This window comes from Mchenga conophoros, linkage group LG22 (genome assembly GCF_057382185.1).
Source record: "Mchenga conophoros isolate Kocher_MC1m ecotype Shallow Benthic linkage group LG22, M_conophoros_male_GT1.1, whole genome shotgun sequence".
Classification (NCBI taxonomy): Eukaryota; Metazoa; Chordata; class Actinopteri; order Cichliformes; family Cichlidae; genus Mchenga; species Mchenga conophoros.
The window spans coordinates 20,032,995-20,047,847 of NC_140546.1; the positions used below are offsets into that span (position 1 = coordinate 20,032,995).

General features: G+C 42.3%; 1 protein-coding gene across 4 annotated transcripts in view; it reads left to right on the plus strand.

Annotated features, from left to right (window-relative positions):
• Positions 1-2,684: 2,684 nt before the first annotated feature.
• Positions 2,685-14,853, plus strand: part of runx1t1 (RUNX1 partner transcriptional co-repressor 1) — a 56,579-nt gene continuing 44,410 nt past the window's right edge. For all 4 annotated transcript variants that reach the window (XM_085261789.1, XM_085261791.1, XM_085261790.1 and 1 more), the window contains exon 1: positions 2,685-3,235. In XM_085261789.1, the coding sequence (XP_085117915.1) occupies positions 3,208-3,235 (28 nt within the window). In that variant the 5' untranslated portion in view covers positions 2,685-3,207. The remainder of the gene's footprint in view (positions 3,236-14,853) is intronic.

Genomic DNA, 14,853 nt, shown 5'->3' on the forward strand with positions numbered 1-14,853 from the left:
TTAATAAATGGGATTTGAATAGCACTTGTTTACTGTCAACTCTCAGCTTATATCTGCTTCATTCTGTCTTTGTCCCCACCTATATGTGTGTGAGTGTGTTTGTTTGTAAGAGTTTGTGGGTGTGTGTGTGACTGTGTTACAGGTGGCCGCCCAGTAGGTGGGAAAATGCAGGAAGTCTGCTTGTCTGTGTCCACATGTATCAGACGCAGCATGTTTTTCCCTTTCAAAGGCGAGGTATCCTGTGTGTGTATGTGTGTGCGTGCATGTGTGTTTATGTATGTCGCCGATCACGTTGGGCGGCTGACTTCCAGGAACCCCTGCAGCAAAAACAGGCACTGTGTGTTTCCTGCTCTCGCACACCATTATCACAGGACACACACACACACGCATACACGGATCATTGCCCTATTCTCTTTTCCCTTGCAGGTTTCCTCAACGCCTATCCTTGTGCCTCCGGCTGTCAAGATGTTTCACTGTGATTGTCATGAGAGAACTTGCTCTCTGGGAGCAAACTAGAGAACACAAATAGGCGAGGAGTGACAGCATCCTCACAGCTCTGCCACTTTTTCTGACCACATTAGGTTGCTCACCTCGAGTGGGCACCTTTCTTCTGCACCTATTCTGACCTTTGGTGTATCTTATTCAGCTATGCGCTCACAACAGAACCTCCTTCCGTCATCGTGACTTACGTCTCATTTTCTTTTCCTGTCTCATTATCATTCAATATCACTTCCTTACCTTTCCATTCCTCACCTTCAGCATATCTATTCGCACATCCTATCACTCGTCTTGGCCCATTGCCTTTGTCAGAAGCTTGCAAAAGGACCTAGATGCAAAAATGTAAGTACAGCACGAGTGCTAGTGACACTATCTGTCGATATTGCCTTTGAGAACACAACCCACTCCTGAGACGGTGCAGATGAGAAGTAAGAGATGAGAGTAAGAAGAGAGAAAAAAGTGAGAAAGAGAAAAACTCAAAGAAAAACTATTGCAAACGATTGCCGTAATGGCATCATTTTTACCACACAGTGATTGCATTGAGGAATTCACAAGCTTCACATTAACAATTCGCTAAATGCTTTACATTCAGCACACAACTGACAAATGTAGTAAGTTATGATGATGCTCCAAAATCCAGATGATCCAAAATGGCCAATGATTTCAACCTAAATCAGAATGTGACACAACACAACATTACACTGTCACGTCATAGCACACTGTCCTCCAATTAAGTGATGCATAGAAGAGGACTACAAGTGTACAAAAATTGCAGAATAAAATAAAACACAATGGAAATGATTACAACAGAATGCTTTATGAGATGTTGTGAACAGGCAATGGTGCATGACTTGTTCAACCGTGCAGTTCAAGTCGCCCGGTTGTTATCACCGAGTTGTAAACGTAGCTTCTGCTCTGTACTTTCGCTGGCTCTGCGGGTGAGATGATTTCCAGATGGTCCCGGGAAAGTGTTTGCCTTAGGTTACTGCAGGCCAGCCAGCTTGTGCCTTTTTCAGCTGAGAGAAAGATGGAGGTGCAGTGTGTGTGTGTGTGTGTGTGTGTGTGTGTGTGTGTGTGAAAGAGAGACAGAGAGAACGAGAGAGAGAGAGTGTACATAAAGTGGAGACATGGCTCACACAGCTCTACTTTTTTTTTTTTTTTTTTTGGCTTCAGACATCCACACAATAGTAAACCAGGTCCTCGAGCACCCAGCTGGCTGGATTCGGTCCATGACACTCAACTGTGTGTGTAAGTGGTTCAGTGGTCAAAGGGCTCCCCAGACTAAAAAACAAAAAACTAGATCATTTATTTAGAAGATAAGAAGAATGAATGCATGTTTCTATCCCCTACTGTTAATTGCATTTTGATACCTCGCTGTGTGCCCTTTCAGCAGAAGAGGGCTCAGTGATGACTCAGTTAAAGGAGCACCTGCCAAACCTCCAACAAGCAAAAACAATGCAGAAAAATATGGTATTTACTTTGTGCATAAATTCATGAGAGCTCTCCTCATTGGTCGAAACATAGCTAGAGTTTTAATGTGGAAGTTTCTGTCACTGTTTAAGTAAAAAATCCTTTTCCCTGTCAGACCTGTGGAACTATATTTAGTAGCATTAGAGAACATTTTCCACGTCAATATAACAAGATTTTTGGTTTTTTTGAGATTCTGACATTTTCACTTGGGTTACATTTTACATGCAAATTGAAAATACAAATTCAAAGTATTTTCAGCATGGTATCCTAACAAAAACTCGGAATTTTAAGCACTTGGATGACGCCTCAGGGATATATTTTTAAAAGAGTAGCCTACACTGGACCGACTTACCCTTTAACTGAACTATGAAAGCTAATCGTGACTGCAATGGCTAATGATGCTGTTGAATATACATGTACTGGCATGTAAATTACGGCAGACTTGGAAAATCACCTACCTATCCAGTAATGACTAAAGGACTTTAGAAAGGAGTTTTAGGGGCTACCTCGCTTCAAGTGAAAATCCTTTAATGCCACAGACACTAAAGAAAACACTTCTGACCGGAAACTGCGTTTTCCAACCTGTTTAGGGCACACAGATGCTGGCTGCTGCCCAGTCGCCCCCACCTCCTCCTCCTCCTGCTCCCCTCCTCAGCAGCGCTTCAGTCCCGCCCATCGCCACCTGGCTCTGCTGCGCACCGCCGACTGGAGGCAGAGTGTCGCTACTCCTCTTCCCCACGCCAACGGAGAAGCAGAACACAAGGAGCCCGAGTCCGAGGGTGTGTGGATGATTTTTTTTCTCACATATAAAAACTGATTTTTTTTCCGGAATCGAAACTGACGCTTAAGGGATTTCGGAGGAAAGTAAGAAGACGGGTTTAAAAAAAGAAGAAGAAGAAGAACTCAGACAGGGTGCCCCTGCGCAGTACAGCATCCTCCCTCTGCATCTGTTTCTCATCTCTCCTCCTTTGCCTCTGCGCTTTTTACAAGATTCCCGATTCTCCCACACTGCATATCCCCAGTGACTGATCACTTATTGCAAGCCGAGAGGTGCCCTTTTTCTTTCTTTTGTCGGAGTTTGAACCACATTTCTGAGCTGCTGGGAGTATACCACCAGAGCCCCTGAAAGCTGGCTGGACTGTAGTTTTCGTCTTCCCGATACAGGCGGATCATCGAGGGGACCTTGCGCGGAGTCAAAAGGACTGGAAATTATTTAGCCCTCTCACATCGACGTGCCGCATGGTGGGAATTTCTGCCTCTTTTCAGTGTAAGTGTTCTCTCTATTAATAATAATGTTAATATTTCCCAATTCACGCCTTATTGGAGTGTTTTGTGACTTCGTATGCACACGTGTGCGCCCGAATTACGAAATATATCACAAAATACTCAACACACCTAACTGAGATTTTGTTTTATTTCTACTTTGATATATATTTATATATTAATGTAAATTAAGCAGACTGCGCTGCAGTCCAAACCCCCCTAAAAATTATAATACAATAAATACATAATCGCCAGGGAGTGCATTTCTTTTTTGTTAGAGAAATGTTTTTATTGCCCGAGATTATGTGCAGATCTGTTTCACATAGAAACGGTGCGTTTGTTTTGTGCATAATCGTGTTTCATTCTAATGGGAGAAAAAGACCGAGCAATCAGCGCTGATGTGTCTCACATTACATTTATCGCTCAAAAAATTAGAGAAAGTGAAAATACTCCGGCTATTGCCTGCTAATTATCTAGAAATGTAATTAATGAAGACAGTTGGCTTTCTAGTTTGTTTAACCAGCATGCTGCTGTCTTAATAAAAAAAAAAAACAGCTCCCAGTTCAAGAGCTTGTGCCCAAGATGCGCAGCTGTTCTGGGGCAACAGGCAACTTAAGTTTACGGACCAAGTCTCGTCATCACCTTCGTTTCAGGTGGAGCAATCTTCACATTAAGTGTTGATCTTCGAAAGACATTACACAACGTCTTGGGAGTTTAAAAAAATAAAAAGTCACAATTTTTATTATTCTCACTGCAGAAACGGAGACAAATATTACAAATATTTCCTGCAAGTAGTCAACAATAATCCTACTACTGACTACTTTATGTTTTTTTGGGGGGAGGGGGGGGGTGTTTGTTTTACTTTTGCGTGAGGATTTTGAACTCAGCCTGAGCCTCTCAGTTCTGTTCAGTGTAGAGCTGCTTCTTCTAATCTTTGCCTGGGAGTCCTAGAAAGCATTTCTAGAGACTTTGCATTTCAGACTTTGAATTTGAAGTACAAAAAAAAAGAAAAAAGAAAAAAAAGGAAACATCATCCGGAGCGCTGACACAACTCTCAAACGCATCTTCTCAAACCCATGTGAAGTTTCCTTCTCCACCCGCTGCGACTTTGTCATCATCACATAACCGAAAATCTCCAAAAACGGAAAACGGATTCCTCCCCCCCCCCCCCCTTTTTTTTTTTTTTTTTTTTTTTTAATGGAGTGGCATAGGGTTGAAATTAAAGGCTTTGGGCTATATTTACTCCAGTGGGAATCTTTTCCCCCGACTGGGAAAAGAACAGACATGGTTAGGGAGGGAGGCTGCTATGGCACAACATGCTGTCGATGCCCGACTGTTCTCACGGCTCAGATTAGAGAGAGAGGAAAATATCTTCTGGAAAACCATAGGGCTTTGGACATTTTTTAGGCATACCAAATGCTCCCCACACAGCATCGTACACATTTGTAGACGTCCAAGAGAGCGCTTGTTAAGTCCTGTCAAAGGCATGAAACAGAGCAGAGGTGGCTTTAGATGAGCTAAATAAGGGCGACCGGGTACAGAATAAGCAAGAGACACTGATATATACTGATCAACAAGAAAACAAAGTATGGCAGCAGTTTAAAAATGCTCCTCTCAAAGAGATATTTTATTGGGATATCATGATGCAGGTGTATCCTGTGTCTGTGAGTCTTTTAAGTCATTGAAATGAAGATTCAGGATTATTTTTCATTCTGTCTTTCTTTCTTTTAAATCCCTGTTTAGTCTAATAATTTACTGCAGTGGCGATGCCAGGTGATGTGGTTGTTCTGGCTGTCATTTATTATGCCATCAGTTGTTTGTTTCCCATCCTTTTAACACTGGGACTTCCATTAAAGTAGTGACTTGACTGAAAAGACCATTACCTGGAGTGTGTGTGTTTACAGAGATAAAGAGGGGGGGGGGGGGGGTAAATGAAAGGTAAACAAAGCTGCTGATGAGGGGAGAGTAAATGATAAGTGCTGTTTGCAGGTTATCTCTGCGTTTGTGTGTGCGCGCACGTGATTGGACATGTGTGAGTGCGTGCTGCATGTGTGTGCACTGTATAAACAGGCTTGTATTAACGATAGCTGCTAAGTCTCTGCGGTCCATGCTCCCCAGCATTGCACTTCCAGGGGCCATCTGCCCAGCCACCAGCCTGCCTCACACCTGTTCTCCCTCCTCCTCCTTCCTTCCTTCCTCCTCCTCCTTCTCCTCCTCCCAGCTCTTGGGCTATAGGGTCAAATGCATCAGACCGCTGCTCACACACATGGACGGCCTTGCAAAAAATGATGGCAGCCATTTTATTCTCGCCTTCACACACAGCCAGAGAATCACACGTAGACGTACCTCTGGTTGGCAGATTGAACAAGTGATGCTGAGAAAGGCTGTGTGTGTCACATGCACACTTTCACAATGTGGCATAGATATCGTACACACACACACACATATGCACACACACTCTTTGGTTTCACTGTTTCCCCTGTTTTTTCATGTTAAGCGCTGGTAATAGCTTCCTAGCAATTTATACTGCATATTTAAATCACAGCAACAAACAATGAAGTACTGCTTTTAGAAAGAGAGAGAGAGATTTTTTTCATGTCTCGCACAGAGTTACACTGAGACTCCAGTGCTGCGATGTAGTTACAAAGCACTTCTTTTAAGTGTGTCACACAGACGTTTGGATGCAGTCCAGGTTTGCTATACGGTGAATAAGTGATGATGACTCAACACAGTTCATATGCTGACTGTCTCAGGTTTAATACAATCCACTTCAAAAGCAGCGCAACCCGGATCACCTGTAATTTTTTCGGCATTCTCAATTGGCTCTATCAGAGCCAGATTCTAGTATACAGAACTTAACACAAGCTCCCTCGTTTGTATACAGCCTACAGTATATGCTCTAAATTATGTATGCTCTCAAAGATTTTTGGTTGTTTGTTTATTGTATAATTCAGTGCTTAGAATAAGTGGGCTTTCCTGGCGCTACTACTACTTGGGATTTTCACATAACTGCTGTGTCAATCTAGAAGGTCTGTTCTTATCTAACTCCACGAACAACATAAAAACTTTACAGTATTCGTCATTCTTTTCACTGGGTTTTGGTGCACATTTACCACAGCTGCCATTACTGCAGAAATGTGTATAAAGATCGAGATGGTGGAGCCTTGGACACAGATTGGAACTGAAGCAATGCAGTCAGGGGGCAACTATCAGCTGCCGAACCAGATACTAAAATCAGTGTTGCATGCACTCCTTTAAGATGTATAGATCTCTTCTGATTATTCAGAGCTGTCTGTTATCAAGTCCCAGAGTGAATTATAGTGTGCGTGCACGTGCATGGGCATGCACATACGCATGAATGCTTTTGGAGATCGATAACCCCATTGATGGTTATAAGTGAGAGGGCAGTTCTCCTCACTGCTTATTGAATTTCATCGCCCATGAAAGAGCAGCGGTGGTATAAAAAGGACTTGCAGGTAGGTGTGTTTGTGTGTGTGTGCGTGTGTGTCCGTTTGCATTGTATACGCGGCGCTTGTGTGTCCACACTCTCTTGTGCTTACAGAAGCAAGAGGTCTTTGTTTTATTGTAGCTGTGAGATGGCCTTTACAGGGTCTGATTTAATGTCAAAGTGAACGGTGAGCGCCACAAACTGATTTTATTGGCCTTGTTCGTGTTTTTACTCTGGATAACATAAGACTTATAGGTCAAGTGAAGAAGAGGCCGACAGGGAAGGGCCTCACAGTTCATAATTTTTCATGGAGGATTTTTACCTTTCTAGCATTTTTTTTTATTATTATTTTAACTTACTTTTTCACTTAGCCAGAACTGATAATAGATTGGTTCCAGAGCAAATCTAAAAGCAGCCGTGTCATGGGAGATGTAGTTTTTTCATATGTTTAGGGTAAATGGTTAGCTGTATCTATTGCACTCAGGTTTCTGGGGCTTAAAGTACACACTCAAAATAGACACATCCAGGACAATATAAACCCACACACTGTCACACATGCAGAGCGCTTCCTCAGTCCTCTGTATACAGATGCGGATTGAGTTGCTAATTAACTCTACTTTCTCTAACTGTATCGCTCACAGACAGACCTCCACACAAACAAATGCACACATATAGAACCTCTCTCTTAGGCTTCTTGTCATGATGTCTGTCCCCTTGCTCTCGCTCCCTCTCCCTTGCTCTCTCTCTCTCTTTCTCTTCCACTGTTTATTTTCCTGCCTCCATCTGGAGTCGGCTGATATTGTAATCGCCCTAATGCACATTGCCTTCCCTTCTCTCTCTCGCTCTCTCTCTCTCAGTCACACACACACACACACACACACACACACACACACACACACACACACACACACACACACTTACTCAACACACATACATACAATGTGCCATCCTGACAAGCCCCTTTTCTTATTTCAAAAGATAAGCAACTGGATGTGATTGTGTGTGTGCGTGTGAGTGAGTGTGTGTGTGCAGGTGTCTATACAGTATGTCCAATGAATACAAAAGGACATACCCACGACTGTGTTTCCCCCTACACTCTGCAAAAGGTAATGATATTGAATAGGCGCTTCTTAGTGATGTGGAGCAGCGATAAAGTGACCAAGTGAAGATGTTACCCTTTATCTCTCACCTTCTCAATATTCACCTGTCGCCCAATTTACATTTAAAGATTAAACAGAGGACCTGGTGGGCTGGGGGTGGTTTATGTCTTCTGTAAAGATTCATCTGAAAAGGAACAGAGTGTACTGTATGTAAGAGAGTCTGAACTGCCATCTCTAAGCTTTTCTTCATGATTCAGCAGAGGTTTGAGATGCTATTCGGTGGGAATGTCTACAAGCACAAACAGACACACACACACACACACACAAACGCTCGCACAAATCCCGAGGACACACAGAGAGGTTTGATTGATGGGAAGTATGAGCTGTGAAGCTGTGCGATTAGGAGCCTTTTTTCTCCCCAGTTCACGAGAGGACAATTGCTGAAGAATGGACCAGTTTGCTTTGCTACCAGTCCATAAAACCTGACCATAAAAGTCGTTTTTTTGTGTATGTGTGCGTGTGTGTGTGTGTGTGTGTGTGTGTGTGTATTAGAGAAAAGAGAGAGAGAGGCGGTGGAGTGGGCCCAGACAGACAGCGCTTAAAACAAACAAACAGGCAGGCAGAAAATCAGACAAATTGACAAAGAGAGACACAAAGAAAGAGGAAGTAGATAACAAAGAGAGTGAGAAACATCATCTCACCCCTGTCATGCTTTAGCGGTTTTTATCACCTAAACTGAGGTTGCTTCCTCTGTAAAAACTTCACATTGTTAACGCTGACCTAAATGAACCCGTGAGAATAATTCTCTCTTTTTTCCTTTTCTTTTTTTGTTTTACGAAAAGGGACTTATGTAATTTACGATCACCACCTCGGCTTATCAGCTTGGATATTTGATTTACAGCTCGGTTCACTCTCATTAATTTTGATGTATGGATTTGGACAGTACATTTTATGAAAAGGGCAGCCGCTAGATTGGAGCCCTGGCTTGGTAAAAAGGAGTGTAATTAAGATCAGCAGACAGGGAGAGAGAGAGAAAGAGAGAAGTGTAGATCAATAGATGCAGACAGTGGACCCTCTGTTTTTTTCCCTCCGAGTATTGACGTGCTCAGTCAATTACATCTAGAGAGTAGAAGAGAGAAGAAGAGATGGGGATGTGGGAGGCTGTGTGTTCAAAAATGCATGTTAGCAGACAGGAGCGTGCGCGTTGTATATTGCGGTGGTCTACTCTGGTATTTGTATACAAGCGGAGGTTCAAACAGCTAGCACCAATCTACACTGTGTTTCTTTAATATTCATAATGAAATAGAATCGGCACTGGCAGAGCAATCACGTGCACGGCTGTTTTTTTGGACGTCCAGTCGCTGCCAGCCTTTTATGTCCCATGGGCAGACACAACTAAATCATTGTTTCCTCCCCTTGCTGGTTAAAATCACACCACTACAGCCAAATAATGAGGCCCTTTTCTTTTGTGCTTGAATTTGACTTGCATGATGGGTATTGTAGGAAGAGAGGGCTTCCAGCTGTTGTCAGTTAGTGTCACAGACAAACAGGGAGATGGGACAATGGGACGACGGCCGGTCGCTCCATCTGATTGTCTTGTTGTCAAACCAACAGCAGGTGCCTCAAATGATAAACGCAGAGTGTCAATTATTTCAAGGGAGGGCCATTTTAGAAATTGGTTCAAAGAGAAAGAGGGAGAGTGGCAGAAGGGACAGTGGGGGTAACATAAAAAAATGGAAGGAGCTGGTCCATTTTCTCCAAATGGGGCCAAGTAAAAAGCCCCATTTTGTTTAACTTCTAGTGCGTCCCGTCCATCCTGTCCATAAAATTTCAGTCCCTATACATGACCGCTCACTGCAGTCTAACCTTAAATGGCCCGAATCATTGCTTCATTGCTAGCTGCCGTGCTTGTTTGAACAGAAACAGAACAAAACCACAGTCGGTTTTATCTTTAAAAAAGAAAAGTATATTTAATGGCAGTTGTGTCCACCCAAAAATTGAGAATTACACTTACAGGCTTCAACCTCACTGCTGTTTCTCTCAAAAGGGATAAAAAGTCTCTGAAAATGGAGAAAGCTCTCGCAGTTCAGTCAGACTGGGAGATTAGTTGTGAGGCTGTAGCTGTGTATCGATGAACAGATAGAGATCTGTAGAGCTCCCTCTCCTCACAAGTGTCCATGTGAATGTGTGTGTGTTTTTATATCTGCCTACAGTATAAAAACATATATCTTTTTGTCTGGCTTGCTCGCTGTCTGTAGTGTCATCTGATATACATCCATGACCCCAGCTGCTCTTATGGATTTGCGATTGACAGCCCTTTAATCAAGGCATCTGTTCCTCCCCTCTGTCGTACTCTAACCATATGGACGTGCCATCCTCAGCTGCGCATTTCATACTAGCAATAGACGATGGGTCTCCATGGTAACCGAACTCCGCTTTTAGAAATGGGATATGAATGATATGTTTTTGGGCCTCACATGTGCAGGGATGTACACACATGCGTCTATATTGCAATGTACCTTGACATTTATAGTGTTTCATATCGAGTTAGTCTGCATGATTGTGGACCCCATCCCGCGGCACTCTCTGAAGTTTTATGACTCCAACAGTGTGCAGACGTGTTTGCCTTCTCTACATGATAGAGCCATTTGTGGAAGAATCCAAGCTTCTTTTTTTTTTTCCAAGACTTAAACAGCTCCAGATTGCGGCAAAACTTTTTAGTCCTGGTAACACTGAGAGCAGCACAGCACAGGAGGGAGAAAGGCTCTCACGGAGCAATGAAAATCCAAGATAGAGAGAGAGCATAAATCCATCTCCTTTTGTAAGGTACCTTTTTTTTTTTTTTTTTTTTTGCAGATGTTTCAAGATGTTTGGCTCAAGTGTTGGTAATTTTTTGCCCATCTGTCTTCTCTCCTCCCCCTATGTCTCTTTATCAACATCTGGTTTTCGGTGAGGCAGGGAAACAAGTATCCTTTATAAGCCAAGGGTTCCCAGTTCCCCCTCTGCTTGTGCTATTAACTTAACCTCAACTACTGCTCTCTCTCTCTGTGCACACATATTCACATATGCTAACCATTAGAAAGTCATACCATTCAGAAAATGTAATAACTTTCAGTTAGAGGCGGAGATAAAGTATTTTAGCTTTTTTTTTTTTTTTGTTCGCTCTTCACTTTTTCCATAGCTGCAAAGAATTCGAGGCTCTGGGTTTTTTTATGCCTCCCCTGAGGGAGGACAAATTACTGCCTAGATGTTAGTTTGAGGATGCTTTAGTGAGTGGAAAGCCCCTTCCCCTTAAGCATTTGGGTTGCACCCCTGGGTCTCCATCTGCACCTCTTCTACGCATTTATGAGTGACGAGCATAAAGCTGCTACTCAGGGTGATAGCATCAGAGATGCACTGCATCGTTTCACTTTGTAGGAATTTTATTTGAGCATGGATGCACACAAACATTTTGCCAGACACTTTAGCAGTGCAACAAAAGTACGATCTTAATTTCCTGTTTCCTCTTTGGCAGCATTAAATTGTCCACATAATAATTCACAGCTGTGCAGGGATCATGTACTGGAGTGCAGCTGCAACTTTATATTTGCTAATGTAGCTATCTCACACATAGGACTGAACTACACATATGTAAAAAAAAAAATTAAAAATACACAGGTGTGCACTTGCTAAATTGGTCTCTCATAAACTCAGACAGTGAGTGGCTGAATATGCAAACAAAGACAAAGCTCAGCACCATATGGCAGGGTTGTCAATCTAAAGTGAAGGCATGCAGAGCTCTCTTTGTGTTTGTTAGGTGGTCTACAAGTTTCTTGGTGTGCGTTTGATGTGATGAGTGATATTTTTAGCGTTATGTGGCATGCCATATTAACAGGCAGCCAGACACGCACACACACACAAACACATTCGTTCGCTGCCATTCCTCGTCAGAATGAACACAACATACACGCACCATCCTTTCCCACCACATACCCTTGTCCTATTTCTCGTCATTTAGTCACTTAACAAAAGCATGCTGAGCTCATTGTTACTGCCAATTATGTTCTATTAAATCAGTGTTGTTCTTGTAACACAACACCGTCTCATAAAATTTCATGAAGTGAACATTTATACTAAAATACGGCATCAAATGCATTTTAAGACCACAGCATGCAACATTTTTACCACTTCGTCAAAATGAAAGGCGTCTCAAACTGTTAAGAAAGTAGAGCTTTGGTTATTGCCAGCCATATGTAACAAAAGAGTGTAGACAATGAAGACAAGCAACCAAGTAGGGGAGTTAAAAACTACGCGCAGCAGAACCGGAGACAATCTGCATCTGTTTCTATATTTAGATAAAACACGACTCTTTGTATTTGCCACTTTGCCCCAGGCTACATGATGCAGCGACACAAAAGCATGTACACACACATGACAGATGCCCCGAACTGCTAAAGACGCTAATGCATTAGTCGTGCACCGCCCCGGGCTTTTGCCTGGCAGGGCAATGACAAGCCCAAGTCACCAGCTGATCAAGGGTAAGGGACACACGCAGCACACATGTACGTTCATCCTGATCCCATCATAAAAAAAGGATTACATTTCTACCTAAATGTAGCCAACATGTTTTAATAATTCAGTGCAACTCCTTAACACTTATTTCGTTGCTTTCTGTCTTTGACGATCTGTTCTGTATTTGATACTTGATATGGTGTTAATTTAAGTGGTTTTGATTCGAATGAACGAAGATGTTCACAGTCTGTCTGATCCAACCAACGTGTAACAAAACATAATAATAGTGTGTTGAAATGATTTTTGATCCTGGTTTTGGTTGCTTTTTATGTCTTGCAGACATCTGTTTGCTTGGCGCACTGAGTGTGTGTGTTTGTGTGTGTGTGTTTGCCTGTTTGTGTGTGTTATTTGGGTCGGGTAGTATCTTCATGGGGAATTGATTGCAAAGGATTAGAGTGTGATTACAAAAAGGGTGGGGAGCAGAGGCAGATACTGGGGTGCGAGAAAGGTGAACGGTGACAAGTGCAGCAAGGTGAAATGGGGAGAGGCAGTAGGGGAAAAATTAGATATCCATCATTTGAGGATGTAAGGTGCAGACAGTGGAAGTGTCTTTTCTAGAATAAAAATATCTACTATTTTGCTCTCTTTTGTCTAACATAGAGACAGATATATTCAAGAAATAATTATTTGAGATGAAATATTCAAAACACAGGGGCTTGGCTAATTATTGTAGACTAAATGCATTTGTTTAGGGCACGTTTCATCGGATTTGAGGCATCAGGGATAGAATAGCTGTGTTTTAGATTTTTAAAGAACACATTATTAGATGGTGAGAGTGAAGTTTTTGTGTTTGCAGATCTGATGTCACCTTGTTTGCCTGTGCCAGCTCGAGAACAAGAGTCTGAAAACAGAAAGTGGGAAACAGAGATGAGCTAGTAGGACATAGCCGTGAGTTACTTTAAACTGCTAAAGGGCCAAAGCCAGAAGCCACAGAGTCAAGCAACCGTGAGAGACGGAGGCAGTGACAGACAAAGGACAGAGAGAAATGACTCATATACAATGTTGAATAACATTTATGAGTTTCAAATTGCTTAGCTCGGATACAAGCTTCTGCTTTTAGACCTTGAGCTGCTGTCTCGTTTTTTTCTTCTTCCTCTTTTAGACAGCCAGTAATGCTAAACTGCATTTGGGGAAAAATAACACATGAAATCATTCAAGCTATATTTAACCAGCCCCTGTCAAGGAGTTCACACAGCAAGCGTTTACCACAACTGCATGTGAGCACCAGTATATACTACACACATATATATATCTGCCCTACTGTAATTGAGAATTATAGTACAAGGGGGGATTGTGAGGTTAGGCGAAAATACTGCATGGTATGTGGATGTGGATGGAAGCTTGTAAAATGTGACATTCCCTGCAGCTAAGAGTACTTAGCTGAGACTGCTTTATTTCACGATAAAGAATAGTTGGTTGTGTGTGCGTGTTTTTTTGTATATAACAAGAACAAAGACAAAACTGCTCTTGTGTGTGTGTGCGTGTATGCTTCGTGAGGAAAGCAATTTTGAATTTATTGCTTCGTCTCATTTGAAATGTGTGCTTTCATTCCCGCGCGGCAAATTAAATCAGAATCTGGAATATGAATATGACAGTGTAAGAAAATTCATGAATCCACCAATACCATAAAATAGCCCCTGTACTAAAGGAAAATTGATATGGTATTAATTTCCCCATGAAAGGATACACTGGTGTATACGTGACACACAGACCTGAAACAGAAGCGATCTATTTCCTTTCACCACATATCACACGGGTAATGCATGCGCGGCACAGACGGATTTAGAAGCAGAAATACGTGTAGGTTATACATTCGTGTAACGGCGTGTGGCGTCGACATCCCTCTACCCCCTAAAAACCATCAATTCAGATGACGCTGAGAGGTTTAGATTTAGGACAGTCTGTCTTTGTCTCTATCTCTCTCTAGTGTCTGAGAACAGAAGTTATGGCACACTTGTGCAAGAGGAAACAGCAAGGACACCGTGTTTTATTTTGCCAGCCAAGCCCAGTGACTCTAGTTCACAAGTTGCAAAGGAAAAAAAAAAAAAAGATTTCATACTTATTTAAAAAAAAAATTTCAATTCAGCTTTAGCAAAATTGCTTTTGGTGTCTGTAATCATCATTGGAAATAAAGCAGCCCCTCCTAAGCACGACTTCCAAAGCCAAAGTCGGCTTTCTGTGCAAAAATATATTCAGCATAATTTTTTTAAGTTCAGCAGCAGCTGTATCTATCCTGCATTCCTGGCCTGTTTCTTTTTTCTCTGTTTCCTTTTTGGTTCCTGCCATTGTCTCTTTATTCTTCAGTCTTCTTTCTTCTGTCACTCCGGTGATGACAGCCACCTATGAAATGCTAAAAAAACACTTTAGTACAATCTTTCTTTTTCTTTTCACTGCACATGTATATATGTGTGTGCGCGTGTCCTTTGACAGTTGAGAGAGCATATCTGCTCCACTTGTTGTCATGGAAACAGTGGGCGCCATGTGCATGTGTCTGTGTTTTATTGAAGAGCACCCCCACCACCT